At 44.2% G+C, this 18,382-nt stretch overlaps 1 protein-coding gene across 1 annotated transcript in view; it reads right to left on the bottom strand.

Moving 5' to 3' along the window:
* Positions 1–18,382, bottom strand: part of LOC126161254 (reversion-inducing cysteine-rich protein with Kazal motifs-like) — a 480,526-nt gene that overhangs the window by 224,244 nt on the left and 237,900 nt on the right. The window contains exon 4 of the mRNA XM_049916994.1: positions 16,760–16,796. Coding sequence (XP_049772951.1) covers positions 16,760–16,796 — 37 coding nt within the window. The remainder of the gene's footprint in view (positions 1–16,759; positions 16,797–18,382) is intronic.

Consider the following 18,382-nt stretch of genomic DNA (forward strand, 5'->3'; position numbering starts at 1 on the left):
GCACCGTATTCTGTCTGTTTATATACAGTATTTCTGTACTTGAGTAAGCATGCCTATACCAGTTTCTTTGGTGCTTCGATGTAGATTAAATGTTGTTCTGATGTACAACTTTTTTTCTAATGACGCAAAATGCAGCAGTCACCTGCATTAACCACACGCGTCATAACAAATACGTTGGCGACGATGCTCAGTCTCCTCCTCCTACTTGGTCTTGTACCGCTGCTGCGAAGAAACAGGTCCGCCGGCTGGGGCGGCATTTGCATGGCCTCGCAGCTAACCGTAAAACACGTTACTGCGACTGCTCTCCGTGGTATTTATGTTTTGAAGCCGCCTGCCTTGGCTGTGGCTGCTGTGTTTGAGGATGGTTGTGGGGGGGGGGGGGGGGTAGAGAGGGAGTCAGCGTGGTCGCCTGTATCGTTTGCCTTTATCGCGCGCAGTAAATTGAAAGCTGAGTGTCACAGCGAAAGTGCGGCCTCTTGCCGTGCAGACGGAGCTTGGAACTGTTGTTCCCGGTTTGCTGCATAGCGCAAGCGTAAAGTGTTCATCCAGACTGCTGGTGAACCACAACTTCAACGCCAACTTTCAGAGATTGCCAACGGATGTCTTCTGAGTATTTTGATACAACGGACCCAAGGTCTATGGCGGCTCAATACAGAGTAATTATGTAATTATGATTCATTTGGTTTGTTACCACAGTCACCTTTCATTCTGCGAAAAAACCTTCACAACACTGAAGAAACCTGTAATATACAATACCCGAAACGTGGAACACACAAGAAAGAGTAATGCAACAAACTTTAGAGAAATGCAGAATTTCAAATGTTGAAGTGACAAGCTGGTTACGCTTTGTTTCAGCTTGATAATGGTCTGCTGATCGAAACCGGCAGCACTGAGCATAAAAACAGACAGCTGACGGTCATCTACAATGAAGTTTCATAACAGATGCAAAATTACTGCTGTGTGGATACCGTCGGAACAGGAAGAGCTCCACACAGCGTCGTTGTGACGGTGTTCCACAACATACAGTGAACCCAGTCATGAGGTGCGCGTCGTCACCCCTCCATCAGTAAACCTATCCCTAGTACCTGCTGTGGATCACTGTTCAGCTGTCTACTGTAACACTGCCGGAAAAGAAAACCCTGGACATAAACGTGCTGTACTAAATGAAAACTTAAGGACATAGAGTTAAAGAGGGAATCACAGTTGTCAACAGATACCAGTGTGAGTGAATGGTAGCAAGATACACAGCGCATACCGTCGATATTTGCAATTTTATCCACTATTTTCAGTGCAGTTCAGATACAAAACTAACTGGGGCAAGAAACCAAACAAGATTTAGTAGAACTATTACAAACTCACTTAGACTTTTGGTCGACGGATCAAAGTATTCAGAAAGGTATCCGTGGACAATCTTCGACAGTTTGTAAAATGTAAACTTTCACGGCCCCAAATGTCACAATTAATAAAATGTTCCAAGCTGTTACGCCGTGGTCGAATGGATTACACATTTAAACCGAACGTTTCGTCGCGTTTAAGCCGAACGTTTCGAACCCATCTGCGGAACATGCTTTGCAGCCAGCAGAACACCACATTCTTTTTGATAGTATCCAAATACTGTCAGCCACAACCGGACACCATGAAAGGCTATGCAAGGAGCAACACCTCAGGAATTTCAATAAGGATGAGGAGGGTGTGAAACTGAATGACAATGGGATCCCGGTAATGAGGAAGATGTGTACCAGTCTCCCACCAATGGGTGATAGCAACAGAGGACGACGGCTGTCGGCAACAGCCAATTACGCTCGGGAGTTCAAAATATGTGACACACGCCACTGTACGGAAGCAGCCGTAAACAGAATTTTGCTGCAATCGGTAGAGCGCCAGGATGTGAATCAGACACTCAAAGAAACTAGGATTCCCCTTCAAAATATCCTCCGCAGATGAGGACCAAACGTTGCCATTCGACCACGGCATAATAGCCTGTAGTATTGAATTTACTTTGACAGTTTTTTTTTTTTTTTTTTTTTTAAAAAATTCTTTATTACCAAATCATTGTAATCATACAAATTTAACCCACTACCTTAATGCATTAGTGGGTCCTAACAGTGATACATTGTTTACATTATTGCAGCTTAATTATACTTAATAGTAGGTGAGCTACAGTTAACATTAACATTAGTAACAATGGGCATCTAATCTACTTATATTGTTTATCCTAATTCCTATTTCTAACCTAGTTTATATATATATATTTACTGCAGCGTCACATGCGTGCCAGTAGAGATATAAACCTACTATTTACTGCCCAGCTCTTCGAGCTAACCCCGAAGAGCATGCCCCTGGCACCGGGCGGGCCTCAATGTTAATTCGCTGCAGTCCCTATCTTAAATTCCTATTTCTAATTCCTACAAACTAATCTATCCTACGTCATGTCCGGTGTGTGTGTCGCAATCGGTAGTTGTTCCCTACTCCCCCTAATCCTGCACGTGGCGGTTCCCAACTTAAAGGTAGTCGGCCTGTCCTCGCACAGGCGGTATGGGAATAGGGCTATCAGACTCAGTTGGTGGTTACTGTCGCTCGTTATTTATTGTATCTCCCCTAGATAGTCGATTAATATTTTTCGTGATATCTCGTTTGCCAGGGTGTTCAAGGTCTGAAACGTTTCTTCTCGTCTAAGTAATTGGTGTGTGTCTCGGTTAGGTAGTCTGTCTCGTAGTTCGTTGGCGATATCATTGAAGAGAGGACATTCATAGACCACGTGCTCGGGAGTGCCCTCCGGATCGCCACAGTCGCACGCTGGTGTCGCCCTTCTCCCAAATCGACATAAATATGTCGGGTAGGGACCATGGCCAGTGAGAAAGTGGATCAACCCTCGCGTAGGCTCAAAGTACTTCATGCCAAGTCGTTCCCTAACATCGGGTAGGAACTGGAAGGTTCTTCGTCCAGTCTCTTCTGCCTCCCAATTCTCCTGCCAGAGCTCTTCCCCTCTTATCCTTATCTCTCTTTTATCCCTCAATATAATACCCATGATGTCAACTATTTTCTCATTATTTCCCTTCTTGGCCCAGTACCAAGCCGCCTGTTCTCTAATCTTTATGTCCAGTGGGCAGAGTCCCATTATGATTAATAGGGCTCCCCCTGGAGATGTTCTGTAGGCACCTACGGATCTTAATATCACACTTCTCTGAACCCTTCTCACCGCCATGGCGGGCACAACCCTCGTGAGCCTGTGCGCCCAGACTCCCGAGCCGTAGCCCACTACTGAGGTTAAAATACTGTTATGATAAAGTCTAATTAGATGTGGAGGAAGATGAAATCTTTTGTGACCTATGGAGATTAAATTATTTAATATCTGAAGTGCTCTCTGAGTGACAGTTTCAATATGCTTCCCAAAATTCCACCTCTCATCAATGATAACTCCCAGGTAGCGTGTCTCTCGTCGTCGGAGAACTGGTGATCCGTCTATTCTGACAGTCGGGTTTCTGATGAGATTTCCTTTTAGTAATAAGTAGGTCGATTTACTAGGTGATATCGTCATCTTTGTCGATTGGCACCACTTCTGAAGTTTGTCTAGTGCTGTCTCTATTTTTGGTTCTATGTCTTCGCGGCTACGGCCGCCAACCAACAGGAGGAGGTCATCCGCGTAGGCTATCACCTCTAGCACCTCATCGCTCTGTTGTAGTCTGTCTAGTAACGGCTCCATATGTATGTCCCAGAAAAGGGGTCCTAAGACCGAGCCTTGGGGACATCCTTTAGTGATTTTCTTACCCACTCTTTCGCTAGATGATGATAGCCAGACCTCCCGTTCATTACAATAGCTCCTCAGGCAACCATATAGCGGCCCTGGACACTCTTTCTCCCGCAAGCAGGAGAAGAGCGAAGGCCACCAAAGGTTGTCGAAGGCGCCACTGATATCCACCATGATGCCAACCACGTATTTATGCGGGGTCGAGCTGCAGACCTCGGCCGCCAGGGCTATAGCATCAGATGCTGACCGCCCCGGCCTGAACCCGAACTGCCTGTCGCTCATCCCGCACAACACTCGGTGTGCCGTCAATCTGTCAGCCAGCAGTTTCTCCAATATTTTTCCAAAAATGTCCAACAAGCAAATCGGCCTGTAAGATTTTACATTAGCAGGGTCCTTATCTATTCCTTTCTTTATGATGATTACATTTGCTGTCTTCCATCTCTTCGGAAATTTCCTCTGTCGAAGACATTCGTTATAAAGATGCGTTAATGGCGTGATTAATTGAGGCGCCAGGAACTGCACCACCTCCGCCACAATGCCCTCCGGCCCAGGTGCTTTACCTTTTTGCAATGACCTTATATGAGCTGCCACCTCCTCCTCTGAAAAAGGGTAGACAGCTGTCTCATTTTCGTATTCCTCCTGATCTTCATTTCTGAGTTGTTGCTGCCCTTCTGTTTCCCCTTCCGCGTTGTCGTCAGGCAACAGGGACCGGAGGAGGACCCCCGCAGTTTCCTGCCAGGACTCCGTCATCCCGTCCCCGTACCTGACTGTTGATAACTCCAGAGGAGAGCGGATTTTTTCCCTTACCAGCTTATATGGAAGCCCCCATGGGTCCGTGACTAGCTGGTTAAGCACGAAATTCTCCCAACTTCGCATCCTAACTTCACGTAGTTCCTTTTGGAACCTTAGTTTTTCCTCCCTGTATAGTCTCTGCCACCTTTGGCGTTCTTGCCAGACGACACTGCGCTGGTAGTGCCTCCTTAGCCGTCTGACAGATCGACGTAGTTCACCCAGTTCTGCAGTCCATGGTGACGGAGAGGCCGCCATGGCCCTCCTCCTTGTGGGTACAGCTGCCTTCACCGCTCTTGTCACTGCGTTTACCAGTTCCTCAGTTCTTTGGTCAACGTCTATGTCTAGAAACATGTCACCTTCCGGTAATGGAGGAATGTCAAACTCCCTCGCTAGGCGCTCCCAGTCAGCTCTTCTGTAATTGAGTTGCACCTCCCACCCCGTGGCCCAGCGGCATTCTCTTTCACCCAAGGTAAAAGATATCAAGTTGTGGTCGCTTGTGGTGGCATTTTCTAGGACTTTCCAAATTTGAATAAGGTTGGCCGTATTTGGTGTTACAAGGGTCACATCAATATTCGTGCCTTGTCCTCCCCCTGCTGCGTAGGTAGGAGGATTGCCAGGCCTGTTAGCCACCACAAGTTGTAATGCCATTATAAGTTCTTCAATTTTTTCACCGTTGGCATCCCTTGTGCCACTGTACCACAGGGGGGATTTTGCATTAATGTCTGCTGTTATTACTATTTTTCTTCCCTGCAACGCCGTGGTGACTCTAGCCAGGTGGTCTATATAGAGTTCTATGTTGTCCCCATATTGGAAATACATGTTAATGAGGATTATTGTTCCCATGGGGGTTTGAAGTTCCACGACGTTGCAGTGGCTGGTTGCGAATTGTGACAGTGTGGTAACTCTGAGGAGCTTATTTGTGATTATAATCACCGCCTTCGGGTTATCTCCTGTGCTGACTATTTGCCAGCCTGCAGCGGCAAAAGCTATTTTTCCAGCCAGGGAGTATGGCTCCTGTAGACAGAGTACATCCAATCTCCTCTCTTTCACCTCCCTCCGGAGCTCCTGCGTGACAAGTCTGCTGTTATGACTGTTTAGTTGTCCAATGGTTATTTTAGTCATTAAGGGTAGTATGTGTGTATTCGGTCATGTGGCCAAGTCTTATTCCAGTCAAAAGCAATTCGTCCGTGAGCTATTACTGATTGCTCGTAAATTTCGTTAAGGTCAAATTTCTCACCTCGTCTGTCAAAAACTTTCTTGAGTAGATCACGCAAGGCTCCGAAGTCGGTAGGGAGATTCACTGATTTTAGCTGGATCCTGTCAACAGCCTCCATAACCGAGAAGGTTACTTTTCTGCCGTCTTCATGTCCTACCCGGACCACATGTCGTAAGGCCGTGGTCAGGGTTGCCGGCTGCTCCAACCTGGACAGTTGCATAGTATACTCCAAGTTGGGGTATACCCTCACCGGATCGATTGGTGGGACTTTGACAATTGGTGAGCTTAGTACAGTGGTGCTCGTGCAGCAGCTCGTCACTGTATTTTCTTGAATCGGTAATAGATTGTCCTTTGGCTTTACTATGTGATTGTCTCTTGGCGTTACCACAGTCACAGGATGCCCTTGCCGTTGTAGATGTAATGTCGGCTTTGTTCCCCGGCTTTCAGAGGAGAGAGTTTCAGTCGTGAGGGGGAGATTAGTTTGTATACCAATGTCCATTGTTGGAAAATCAGTCTGGATTTCTTTGTCTTGTGTTTCAGTTCTAGAGGCGCCGGAGAGCGACCTCAGAAACTCCTTAAACCTATTTGCCCTCACGGCATCCCTCCTCCTTTTGCTCGGGGACTTCCGTTTTGGCATCCTATTTGGTGTACCTGGCTCAGCCATAGTCTGTTCTGGAGATGAGCCTCTGCTCCAGCATTCTATATGTGGGGCAATTCCTGCCTGTGGCTCCGCAAGACTTTTTGCCTCTATTTTTACACGGTATGCAAACCGCCGCCGCCTTACAATCTTTGCGGCTGTGACCATGTTCTCCGCATTTGGTGCATGCCGGCTCCCTGGTGCACAACCTCAAGACGTGATCCAGGTCACCACAGTTGTGGCAACGAGGTACCACGACATAATCCCTAGCGTTAACGGCGTGAAAGCCGATATATACTCTGCCCATTGTTGTGATGTTTCGCCACATCTGTGCTGACACCTCAGCGACGTGATGAACAACATCACGACCCCGTGGCCCAGTCTTAAATTTTAATTTAAAGCAGTTTTTGAATTCTTCTTCATTAATCTCTTCGAAATTTTGCAGCCTAATTGTTTCCATTAATTCTTCGTTCGTTATTACTGATGGTACGTCATATAGTATGACCAAAGGATTACGTTTCCTCGGTGGTTCGCATTTGACCACCGAGTTCAGTTTTTGATTGTTCAGCAACTTTTCTTTGTCATTTTCTGAAGCAACTTCTACTATAACAGAATTTCTGCTTGGTTTTATTCTTTTGATTCTTATCTTGTCTTTAACAGGATCTATATTTTTGGTGAATAATTCTTGAATCTTTTTGACACTGGTGTCCTGCCCAGGTAGTGTCCTGAGGAAGACTGCCGTGTCAGTTCTCTTTGTGACTCTGTCAATTGTGTCTTTTGTTGAGATTTGTGGGCGCCTTGTGGGCGCTTGCGCGGCCACAGCTGCCCACGTCTTAGCTGGTTGACTCCTTAATCTTTCATTTTCTTTTTCAAGCTCTTCAGCCCTTCCTTCTAGTTTGGCGTGGGCAATAGCCCATGCTGCCAACTCATTCTTAATAATGGCAAGACCAGCCTGGCTTATCTTGCCGTTTTTAATTTGTTGCTCCATGAGCGACGCTATCCGTGTATACCTCTCCATAACTGTTTCATTCATTGCCTGTCCCTGCTCGTCCTGGGGAGAGGGATCAGGCACAATAGACGCTCGTTGAGGCGCACACGTATCACTCGTATCGTTGGCAGCCATGATTGACTTTGACAGTTTGTCGATGGATTTCCGGTCCACCCTTTATTCATGTGGTGTCACCGCCAGACACCACACTTGCTAGGTGGTAGCTTTTAAATCGGCCGCGGTCCGCTAGTATACGACGGACCCGCGTGTCGCCACTGTCAGTGATTGCAGACCGAGCGCCACCACACGGCAGGTCTAGAGACACGTCCTAGCACTCGCCCCAGTTGTACAGCCGACTTTGCTAGCGAAGCTACACTGACAATTACGCTCTCATTTGCCGAGACGATAGTTAGCAAAGCCTTCAGCTACGTCATTTGCTACGACCTAGCAAGGCGCCATTTATCCTTTGCTATGTATCTAATGAAGCATGTACAGTAACGAGCGATGTACACCAATTATGGATTAAAGTTAAGTATTCCAGAAGCTATGTACTATTTTTGGCTACTATAATTCCTTGTCATTTTCCAGACCTCACGCCAGCCTGCGTGAGCTTTAACGCGTGCATTTCGGCCTCCTCTAGCTATACGGTGTTGGCTCTTCTGCCAACACATCAATTCATACATGCGATCCGTTTAATACACCGACGATCTACCTTTTGAAGGTACGTGGCACACATACCTTAAACTAACTTGTGTATTTACAAGAATCCGCGAGGACAGAGACGAAAACAGTTTATAGACGGTACCCCGAAAAACAAGGTAAATATTCCCAGAGATGACATTAATGTCACACGATGTAAAGATGTTTGTATAAACGGCTAATTTACAATGGTTCCCGTGATTAACACATTTTTCAAGTCGTTATTTTATTAAGTGGTTCGATGTTCCATTTTCCTACGTTGTACTAAACTTCTCATGTCTGCATAGCTGTTACATCCAGTACAATCTGTAATACGTTTTGCATATCCTGATCTTGGTTTGCCTCTTCAGTTTTTCCCGTCTACTCTTCCTTTCAGCAGAAAGTTAACTGTATGCGTATGCCGAGGTAGTTGTCCCACTAACCTGTCACTTGTTCTGGTAATTATTTTATTTGAGCCTCTGTCTACATCTTTTCTTCTTAGTAATTGTTAATTTCGTACTTAGCTTGCCCACATAATTTTTAATATGGTTCGATAGCACCATACATCAAATGCTTCAAGCCATTTCTTCTCTTTATTTCTGATGGTCCACTTTTCACATCCATAGAATACTGTGCTCCAGAGATAAAGTTTCAGGAACTTCTTCCTCAGTTTCATATCAACATCTCTCTTGAGGAAAACTTCCTCTGGCTTTGCTTTAGCCCAATGGCCTCGCATTCGGGAAGATGACGTTTCAAATCCGCGTCTGGCTATCTAGATTTACGTTTTCCTTGGTCTTCCTGAACTGCTCCAGGCAAATGACAAAATGGTTCCTTCCAAAGCGCACGGCTGATTTTGTTCCTCATGCTTGAAACAACACGAACAAATGATAGATTTAATAGGTATTAAAGATCACTTTCTTCTCTAGTGTTTTAGGTAGGACATCACTATTTTTCTCAAATTGTCATGGATTATTTACGGCGAGTTATATGTAGTGTGATGGTGCAGTTAAAATAGTTAACTCCTTGAAGAGCTTTATACATGACGACTGTGGGTGAACGCCATATATTATTATTCTTACTGTGCGCTTTTGTGGACTCTGTACTTTCGGTCTGAACGGTTAGTGATTATTCCATAAGACGCTATGAGTGGAAATATTGCAAAACGTATCAGGAGATTGATTCGATTATTCCTAACACTAACAAGTACACGAAGAGCAAAAGTAGCTGAACTGTATGAGAACTCACCATTTTGGTTCTTTCAATTCAAGTTTTCGTCAGTGTGGACACCTAAATATGTGAACCACTCAACCAAATTTATTGACTCCTGTTCATGTGCTACATCACTGTTACACACTTTTAGTTGTAAAGCACTGAATATAGTGTGTTGTTCTCAAAGTTAAGGGACATCCATTTATCAGAGAGCTACTTACAAACTCTTTGAAAAACACCATTAACATCTCTTCTGTTGCTATCTCTGTAGTGGGATTTATTACAACACTAGTATTGGCTACAAAAAGTACCAATTCTCCTTGTTGAATGTTAAATGGAGGATTGATCACATAAATAAGGAACAGAAGTTGACCAAAATTGAGCCTTGTGGGACTCCGTTTGTAATTTCTTTCCAGTTATTAAAATTTTCAAAGTTTGCATCACAGTTTTCATTATTCACCACAATGTTTAGCATTCTACTTATTAAGTGTGATTCATACCATTTGTAAAACGACGATGTCTATAATTCCTGGTATTTAACTTCTTCATCCCTGTGGTTATATGATGTTCAGAGAAACAAAGAACATCTATCACTTCGGAATTTTCCACAGTTTCCTGGCGTACAAGAAGTTCGTCTTGTTTGTTCCGGTGACAGAAAGTAGATTTACTTTTCTGGAAAGTATTACATATTATATTATAGTTCTGTTTTAATGTTTTATAACTTGATTCTAACGCAAAAAATGCGCCCCCCTGTCTCCAGTAATCACAGCGAGTTAGTCTTACGTCCTGTGGCCAACCTTAAATTTCCTCTGAGATGCTCAGCTAATCTGTGCTTTCCTCCCCTATTCGATGCAGCCCATGATTTTTGTATCCCCATCTCCCCATTGCAGGAACAGGTCCAGCAAAGAAATGATACTTTGTGTCATTCGAAAGCAACCCACTCAGATCTCTGTTTACACGGATGACAGGTGTATCATTCAAGGCCTAGTTATGTCGCTGCAAAACCTCCACAAACCGTACATGCGCTCGTGCTATTTCCTTCTGGTCACTTTCAACACTATACTCTAGGCTGCTAGCCAGGCTATTTCCGCTCCTCCTACTATACGCAGATGATCCTCTTCATTCAAATCTCTGGACAAAGCTTATATGTTCTCTCTCACCTCGCTATTCCCGGCACTCAGTATCAAAGCGTTTGTGACCTGGTATTCTACACCTAGCTTTTCGTGTTGCATTTAGCCTACACTCTTCTAGTTATTGCTACCAAGCAGCAGGACTCTTTTTCTTCCTGCGTACTTGATTTTGCAACTGACCTAGACTAACTTTGTCTAGGAGTCAGCTGTAGGCCACTCCAATTTCTCAAAAAGTGACTGAATCTCTTCTCCTGTTTCAGGTAACAAGTCAAACTGATTCTTAACCGAAGTCTGATATGTGGTTTCTGGGGATTCTTCCCTTTTCGCCTTTTTCCCAGCTCCCAATGTCTCTTTCCCTCTTCAATGTGTCTAATTCAAAATACACCAGTTATAATTCTGCCTGATGGGCACGAATATTGCTTCCCTGTTCTACGTTCCACTTTTCTCAAATATGTAATCTATAATTCCATGGAAGAACCTCATCTGATACTGCACTGGTTTCCTCATCACAATCACCCCAGTGAAATACCGGCCCACAGTCCTGTTAAGTTTCTCCTATACTACCCAACCAACGGTAACAATTTTATCGTAACCTAAGATTTACCCACTCGCTTAAACTGTATTGAAGTAAAAATTGGTAAACATTTATGTTTCGGTGAGCTGCGCAGCTAATTTACCGGCGGCAGGCGGACCTAAAGTAAGAGAATATATCCTGATGAACCAAAACATTGTTGCATAATATCTTGTTCCTCCGTCTTTGGAACGAAGTACATCTCGTATCAGGGATCCAACAGTTTGTTGATATGTTTGTGGAGGTCTATATACAGGTGACGTATTTCGCGTAAATAACAGGCTGCTGATTTGCGTACTGGGTGGTGGTACCAGCGACCAAGACGAGTTCCATAGGATTTAAGTCAAGAAAATTTAGTCGACAAGACGTCAACGAGAGTACACCACAATGCTCCTCAAACCACTGGTGCACGATTGTGGCTCCGAGACACGTATAGTTATACTGCTGAAAGACGACGTAGCCGTCGGGGAAGACATGAAGCATGAATGGACGCAGGTGGTTCGCAGCCGTCAGCGTGTCTTCGATAACTCCCATAGCATATTACTGCTCCCACCAGTCTGCTTCCACTGAGCGCGGCACGTGTCGAGCAGCTGTACACCTCGATGACGGCTATTGTGGAGACGATCATTGACCTAGCGTAGAAAAATGTGCTTCACCCGAGGAGCTGACACGTTTCCATTGATCGACGGTCAATGATGATGATGTTGATGATGTTTGGTTTGCGGGGAGCTCAACTGCGAGGTTATCAGCGCCCGTACGAATTCCCAATCTTTGGTCAGTCCAAACTCAACACTTTCATGAATTATGATGAAATGATGAGGACAACAGAAACACCCAGTCATCTCGAGGCAGGTGAAAATCCCTGACCCCACCGGGAATCGAACCTGGGACCCCGTGCTCGGATCGACGGCCGAATCCCGATAGTCCCGTGCCCACTGAAATCATAACTGACGTTGTCGTTGGGGCAACATGTGAACACTTAGGGGTGGTCTGCTGTGGACCTCCATGTTCAACAATGTACGAAGTACTCCGAAACACTTGAGTGTGCACCAGCATTGTGCTCTCACAAGGGAACCTCCCCATCGCACCCCCCTCAGATTTAGTTATAAGTTGGCGCAGTGGATAGGCCTTGAAAATCTGAACACAGATCAATCGAGAAAACAGGAAGAAGTTGTGTGAGACTATGAAAAAAATAAACAAAATATAAAAACTGAGTAGTCCATGCGCAAGATAAGCAACATCAAGGGCAGTGTGAGCTCAGGAGCGCCGTGGTCCCGTGGTTAGCGTGAGCAGCTGCGGAACGAGAGGTCCTTCGTTCAAGTCTTCCCTCGAGTGAAGAAGGTTAATTTTTTATTTTCAGACAATTATTATCTGTCCGTCCGATGCGAGGTAACTGTGCCGTAGTATGGGGACGCTACACCTAAACACTTCTTTGGGAGTGATTATCACATCCACACGAAAACCTAAATCGGGCAAGGTAGAAGAATCTTTTTACCCATTCGCCAAGTGTACAAGTTAGGTGGGTCGACAACATATTCCTGTCGTGTGACGCACATGCCGTCACCAGTGTCCTACAGAATATATCAGACGTGTTTTCCTGTGGAGGAATCGGTTGACCTATGACCTTGCAATCAAATGTTTCGGTTCCCATTGGAGAGGCACGTCCTTTCGTCTACTAATCACACGGTTTTGCGGTGCCGTCGCAAAACACAGACACTAAACTTACTACAGTGAACAGAGACGTCAATGAACGAACGGACAGATAATAAATTTGCGAAAATAAAGAAAGTAAACTTTTCACTCGAGGAAAGACTTGAACCAAGGACCTCTCCTTCTGCAGCTGCTCACGCTAACCACGGGACCACGGCTCTCCTGAGCTCACACTGCCCTTGATGTTGTCTATCTTGCGCATGGATTACTCAGTTTGTGTATTTTGCTTATTTCTTTCATAGCTCCACACAACTTCTTCCTGTTTTCTCAATTGATCAGTGTTCAGTTTTTCAAGGCCTATCCACTGTGCCAACTTATAAATAAAACTGAGGGGGGTGCGATGGGGAAGTTCCCTTGTCAGTAAAGATGCCACGGACCACCATCTATCCTACGTTACAGAGCTGAGAAATCTCAGAACTCTACATTCTGTGAAAGGTCGTGGACGTCCAACGACATAGCATCCAGCGGTAGTTTCACTGTTCTTGTAACTCTTTCCGTACAAGCTCACGACAGTAGCACGTCAACATTCGACCAGCTTCGCACTTTTCGGGATAATCGTTCACAGGCTCTGCGTAACAATAACCTGCCCTTTGTCACTTATTTCAATGGATCTCCACATTTTCAGCCCTTATCTTCGCTTGGTTGATCCCCGTCCGTGTCTGCTCCGTTTACCTACTTTTGTTACTGCGCTATGTGTCCACAGTGCCACCAGGCGGCAACCAATGTTGTGGTAGAAAGTGGTCATACTGTTTTGGCTTATGTGTAAACACGACACAGATATTCACTGAACGTAATATTAGGTTGCAGAACACACGAAATAAATGAAAACTAACAACACTCTTCAACCGACACTATCTGGAAATTGTGAAAAGCACTGTAATTCGTCGAAATAACACGTAACGAATAAACGGCCGTCTTACGATAATCCTGGAATAGAAACCCCCACAAATACCAATCGAACGTAAGTTTTAAGTCACATAATACACGAAATGAATGAAACTAGAAAGGCACGAACTTCTTGACAGCAGTCCCGATGATATACTCTTCGAAAATCATGAAAAGCACTGTAAAGTATTCAGAACAACATGTAGCCTTTGGCAACTTCTTGTGACGAGGGAGCGCTTGCAGAGTGCAACCGTCCATCACGACTGTTGACTTCCTTCTTTCCTTCCTTCCTCCGCCTTTGCCAGTGTACGCCTGATATCTTCATTGCTTCGGCTGTCCGGTGTAATTTTGCTTCCTAGGGAGAATTATTTCACTTCTCCCGTTTTTGGCCTTAAATAATTGTCATTCCCCTTTTTGCTACAGCCCTTCACCTTTGCCTTTGCTATATTTATCCTTACGTAACATTCCTTGTGAAGCACGTTCGTTGTCCATTCCCCTCAAAAGCTATAAAAGCTCTCGAAAAACGCTCTTACATGTGGCTGTTAATCTCCCGAACGGCCGGAGTGGCCGTGCGGTTCTAGGCGCTAAAGTCTGGAGCCGAGCGGCCGCTACGGTCGCAGGTTCGAATCCTGCCTCGGGCACGGATGTGTGTGATATCCTTAGGTTAGTTAGGTTTAATTAGTTCTATATTCTAGGCGACTGATGACCTCAGAAGTTAAGTGCATAGTGCTCAGAGCCATTTGAACCATTTTGAATCTCCCGAACGTTAGCATTAATATCCGTTCTAAGTGATTTTCTATTCCTGTTGCGAAATTTTTCTTAAATTGCTTTGCTGCTTCCTCAGTTTACAAATAGTACAAAAGTCTTTATAAGCTGCTTATTATCATTACGGGAGCATTCTATTAAGTTATTTATTTTATGTGTTTCTTAATATTTATTCATCAAGTCACAAATGTACATCGCTTCATATAAAAAAAGTCGAGAGTCCTCGAAAAATATAGAACGGTTCACGATACATTTTAAACATTTAATGAAATCAACCGTCAATAATTTTTTGTACTCTTAGAGAACATGTTGCAATGCTTATCTTGGTGTATGGTTACGGTGGCAATGATGCGATTTAGCAGTTCATCCCTCTTGTCGATATTTATTCAATCCGCTGGTGTATTTATTGACCTTTAAAACCAAGCAGTGGTGGATCTGATGATATGTATGGTCACATTAATACAGATAACCACTAGCTATGACTGAGATGCAGTGTTTCACATGAATTGTAAACTGTAAGAGGAGCTGAAACATCCTGTGAGACCATTCTCTTTCATTTGACCAACAGTACATGCTCTTCTTGTTCAGCTGACGTATTTTCGTAACAGGAATACTAGGAGAAAATAAAAGAAGACATTTATCCACCTTGTCTTCTTGTCCACGTGCTAATATCCAGAAGAGCCGGCACAAGCAAAACAATGTCCACTGTTTCCGATGATAATGTAGTGAAAACGTGAAGGGATACGTATAACACAAAAGCGTACTGGCCGATCTCGTCTGTTGACTGGCAAAGACCGCCTACAATTAAAGGGGTCGTAATGTGACCAGCAGACATCTGTCCAGACCATCACACTGGAATCCCATACTGCATCAGGATCCGCTGCAAGTACTGTGACAGTTACGCGAGAGGTAAGAAAAATTGGATTTCATGGTCGAGCGGCTGCTCATAAGCAACACATCACGTCGGTAAATGCAAAAGGATGCCTTGCTTGGTGTAAGGAGCGTAAACATTGGATGATTTAACAGTGGAAAAACGATGTGTGGAGCGACAAATCACGGTACAAGATGTGGTGATCCGATGGCAGGGTGAGAGTATGGCGAATGCTCGGTGAACGTCATCTGCCAGCGCGTGTAGTGCCAACAGTAAAATTCAGAGGCGGTAGTGTTATGGTGTGGTTGTGTTTTTCATGGACGGGGCTTGCACCCCCTGTTGTTCGGCATGGCACTATCGCAGAACAGGCCTACATTTATGTTTTAAGCACGTTCTTGCTTCCCACTGTTGAAGAGCAATTCAGGGATGGCGGCTGCATCTTTCAATACTATCGAGCACCTTTTCATCATGCCTGTGGCGGAGTGGTTACACGGCAATAACATCCCTGTAAGGGACTAGCCTGCACGAAGTCCTGACCTGAATCCTATAGAACACCTTTGGGGCGTTTTGGACGCCGACTTCGTGCCAAGCCTCACCGACCGACATCGATACCTCTCCTATGTGAGGCACTCTATGAAAAACGGGCTTCCATACCCAAAGAAACCTTCCAGCACGTGATTGAACGTATACCAGCGCAAGTGGAAGCTGTCATAAAGATTAAGGATGGGCCAACACCGCACTGAATTCCAGCACTACGGATGGAGGGCGCCACGAACGTGTATGTCCTTTTCAGCCAGGTGTCCGGATACTTTTGATCAAATAGTGTTTGTGTGAATTGGGCCTAAGGGAGGGAAGGCGTGTGCACCATCTGTCTGTGAATCGTGTGAACTCTGTTCTTTATGTTGTCGTATTTTAATTGTTTGTATATCATAGTCTCTTATGCAAAATTCGGGGACCAGCCATGCATTTGTCTAAAGTAGCGTGGGAAACCGCCAAAAAACCACACTCAGCGTGGCCCGTCTTCCAGCCCACTGTAGTTGGCCCACCGCGCGGATTCGATAAGGCTGCCCATCTTGGATGTTTGCGCGCCGCGCTTTAGGTTATCTTGGTAGGTGGTTTCCTAGTATTTTTCTATCCTCATTTTAGGTTACTTTTAAACAGTGAGTTGGTAAGATGTCGAAACAGGTTACGATAGCAATTTTAAAACTTGATGCTGAGAAAGATAACAAAGAAGACAGTGTACGTTGTTGTTGTAATTTCGCTTTCCTTTCAATCTGTTTGAATCTGTGATACATTAATAAACAAACGTAGTATTGGTCAAAATTCTTCTTTTTATGTGCCGTTTCTATCAATTAAATTTTCTTTTGTGTGATTTTGCTCATGATACATATCCTTGTTGGTTTTTAAACGTTTTCTGAAACCGCACAACTCAATGCCAGGTTTCAGGAATGAAAAGAAACTTGTACACTTCTTTGGCATTAATAGCTGTCAAATACTGGGTGAAATAAATACGTTATCTCGAGATAGCAATTGTTCGAATATAATGGTCATGCTCTTACCTTCAGTTGTCTTGTTCATGCATTCCCAGAAGGAAACCTGAAAAAAAGGAGCGATCACTTAGAAATAATTACAGTTAATCAGTTAAGAAGAAAATCTTTCTGTTTAAAGTAATGTTATGTCGAGTCGATATTAACTTAAAAGAGCAGCTTCTAGTACCCAATATGTTCACCGTTTCTTTACCATAATCTTTTTAATTGCTATCCACATTATGTTTATCGCACATAAGCTGTTCTTCTTCGCGATGACATTTGTCATTATGTTTATACATTCACAACACAACACTGTAACATTAATCGTCTCATGTTGATTTAATTTCAGTTAATTCAGTCTGTACTCCAGTTGACCCACCCTCGGGCCGGAGTTACAACAGCAATAACAAACGATCAACCACCCACTGTCATCATCAGTGATAGGACCCGCTACAGCTGTAATTTTTTTTTATTTCCAAAAAAGAAAGCACAAGCCTGTTTCTTGATCTGTAACCCATATTCAGGTGCACCTGCAAAGCTATAAATAAATATTTGCACCTATACAAACTGTTAGGATTAAAAAAATAAACAGAAGTTATGCCAAAATTCCTGAGATAAAACTCGATGTACGTACATAAAATGTGAGTACATAAATGTCGAATAATTAAGGTTAAATAGTGCACCAGTGATACACGCCATAAAACAGGAGAGCATATAAGTTCCTAGGCCTTCAAGAAAGCCTCTCGCAAAGCAGGCCCTACATAAAAAAAAAACCATAGGTCCCTAGGACATACGTGCGCTTGCAGCCATTATCTAGTGGTACCGTCTTTGATTAGTAACCATAACGTCTTTGGCCGGGTTCGAAACCCACCACTACTTAAATCTTGATTAATAATCAGCGTTTGCCGCGGAACACTTCCGGCATAGGAAGTCACCCTCATTCTGCCAACGGAGGAGCGGACGGAGGTTCAGGGCACTCTCTTGACCGAAGGATGGGAAATTACTCCTAAAGGCGGAAAAATCAGCCCTGATCAACGGCATGAGAATGAAGAAGGCAATGGAAACCACTGCATTAAAGACACGTAACGTCTATCTACAGGACATGTGGCCTGTACTTGAAAAGTGTCATGATGATATCCTTATTGGCAAAAGATTCCGGAATAGTTCCCCATTCGGCTCTCCAGGAGGGTACTGCCACGAGGGAGGCCACCGTGAGAAAAAGACTGTATAATCCACAAAAGCATATCCTTCTATATGTCGGGCCGTGGGATGTAAGAAGCTTGAGCATGGTAGGGAGTGTAGAAAATCTGAAAAGGGAAATGCAAAGGCTCAGTCTAGATATATTAGGGTTCAGTGAAGTGAAACGGAAAGAAGACAAGAAGTTCTAGTCAGTTGGGTATGGGGTAATGTTAACAGCAGCAGAAAATGGTATAACTGGAGTAGGATTCGTTATGAGTAGGAAAGTAGGGCAAACAGTGCGTTGTAGTGAACAGTTATTCCCATCAGGAAAGCTAAAGATGAAGAGATAGAGAAAGTGTATGAGGATACTGAAAGGGTAATACAGTATGTAAAGGGGAATGAAAACCTATTAATCATGGGGGACTATAATGCAGTTGTAGAGGATGAGTTCTGTAACAAGTTTCAGCTAGTAAT

Source organism: Schistocerca cancellata, chromosome 2, assembly GCF_023864275.1.
Source record: "Schistocerca cancellata isolate TAMUIC-IGC-003103 chromosome 2, iqSchCanc2.1, whole genome shotgun sequence".
NCBI classification, from domain to species: domain Eukaryota; kingdom Metazoa; phylum Arthropoda; class Insecta; order Orthoptera; family Acrididae; genus Schistocerca; species Schistocerca cancellata.